Genomic DNA, 1,957 nt, shown 5'->3' with positions numbered 1-1,957 from the left:
ATTAAAACTTATTTAAAATTTTTATGAATTTACATTAATTCTTTCATATAGATTACTATATTTCTTTTGCTGGGTCTGTCGCTTGCCGCAAATCCAAGACGTTCAAATGTTTGTTGTTGGAAGCAACAAATGTTTTTGTTGTTTCCATATACTTGTTTTGTTGTTTTGAATTTTTTCGGCTATTGCATTCGATTTGCTCTATTTTCATCAAAAAAAGATGTTTCAAGCTTCATTCCCTCTTTTGAAGGCTTCCTTGACTCCTTCTTCCCAGGTATTCCTCGGTTATCCTTCTGATAGATTTTACTATTTTTATAAATATTTTTTTTTAGGATAATTTCTTATTTCATGATAGTGATACTTTTTTTAATTTTGTAATATCTATTACATTCTGTAACATATTTACAAAACAATGGTAATAATGAAATGAAATTTTATTCTGAGGCATCTAGTTCCCTAAAAATAATTATAATGAACATTTGAGAGACAATAGTTTGCCATGAAATGGTTTAATTACTAATTAATGAAATAATCAAAATCATTAATAATAATATTAAAAAACAAAAGTTCTCATGTTTCACACTTGATATCTATAGATACTCAAAACATAGAATAAACAATAAAATAATAAAAATAGTTGACAATACGATATTGAAAAATACAGTCTGATATTGAAATAAATTAATAGATAAAATAAATTGAGTAGGAGAAATTGTTTATGTTTAAATGTGGTTAATGAAGGAGATTTACGTAAGGATGTGGGTAGGGAATTCGAGAGCGAGGTAGCACGGTTTATACAGGATTTTTTTAAGGAAACCGTTTTATGAAAAGGAATTTACATGTTTGTGGGTTGGGATCTGGTATTTAAGGAATGGACCAAAGAACATAGGATAAATAAATCGAGGATATTGAGGCTTTTTAGTTTTAAATTGTCTATAGAGATATACTCCAAGGTAGTATTTCCAATGGTAGATAGTAATGGTAGAAAATATAGTAACAGATAAAAATAGAAAAAAAGATAAATTCACATTATATTTAAAAATATATAAGTTAAATGATGAGAAAATAAGAAATATAAGAAAAATAAATAAACTTAAAGTAAAATAACATCTTTATCACAATAATTCTTTTATTATTAATACAAACAACAATTGATACACTTTTAATCTCAAATAATTATTTCAAAACATCTTCAACCTTAATCATTGATGTCATATATCCTTTAAAAAGTCTCTTTTGCAGGCTAATTGCCCATGAGTCCTAACACGTTGAGTTTTAGGACAGGTTAGGACTCATGGGCTAGAGAATGGCTAAGGGCCGAAACATCGGAGATGTTTTGAAATAATTAGTTGGGAATAACAGTGGATCAAGTTTGTGTTAATAATAAAATAAATGACTCTCAAATAATTAATGTAATAAATCATCAATACAACCTTATTTGCATTCAACCTGGGGAACTCCGAACCTAGCTTGTCCTCCATTTGTATCTCTTCGCTTCTCCCTCAACTGGCATTAAAAACCAGTGGAGGATGAGTGAGGGCACTAGCCGCAGACCTTCAGGACTTGAGTGGAGTATCTAGCCGTTGTAATGATCATATACAATAGGTCCCCTGGGCCACTGTTATTTAAGAATGTAACATTGTTGGTTTTGCCCAGGTCCGAGTCGCCTACAGGGCCACAGAGCTGGGTTATACGAACAAGGTGGCCTGTAAGGTCATCAACAAGAAGAAGGCTTCCAAGGACTTCGTGACCAAGTTCTTACCCCGGGAGATCAGTATCGTCCGGTCCATCCACCACCCGCACATCGTGTCCGTCTATAGTGTCGTCGAGCTCCATGACCTCGTCTATATGTTCATGGACTACTGCGAGAAGGGGGACCTACTTGATCATATCCGGACCAAGGGGTCGGTCACGGAGGCGCGTGCCAAGTTCATGTTCAGGTAAGGTCCACTTTCATTAT

At 33.2% G+C, this 1,957-nt stretch overlaps 1 protein-coding gene across 1 annotated transcript in view; it reads left to right on the top strand.

Moving 5' to 3' along the window:
• LOC106686080 (Testis-specific serine/threonine kinase) overlaps positions 1–1,937 on the top strand; it is a gene marked incomplete at its 3' end in the record, with an annotated part of 9,195 nt that extends 7,258 nt beyond the window's left edge. The window contains 1 exon segment of the mRNA XM_067051624.1: positions 1,654–1,937. Within this exon segment, the coding sequence (XP_066907725.1) occupies positions 1,654–1,937 (284 nt within the window).
• Between the last annotated feature and the right edge of the window lie 20 nt (positions 1,938–1,957).

The sequence above is a fragment of the Halyomorpha halys genome, unplaced genomic scaffold (genome assembly GCF_000696795.3).
Source record: "Halyomorpha halys isolate HHAL.00 unplaced genomic scaffold, Hhal_1.1 Scaffold776.1, whole genome shotgun sequence".
In the NCBI taxonomy this organism is placed as follows: Eukaryota; Metazoa; Arthropoda; class Insecta; order Hemiptera; family Pentatomidae; genus Halyomorpha; species Halyomorpha halys.
The sequence above is the reverse complement of the archived record's forward strand: the minus strand, read 5'-3'. Positions and strand labels throughout refer to the sequence as shown.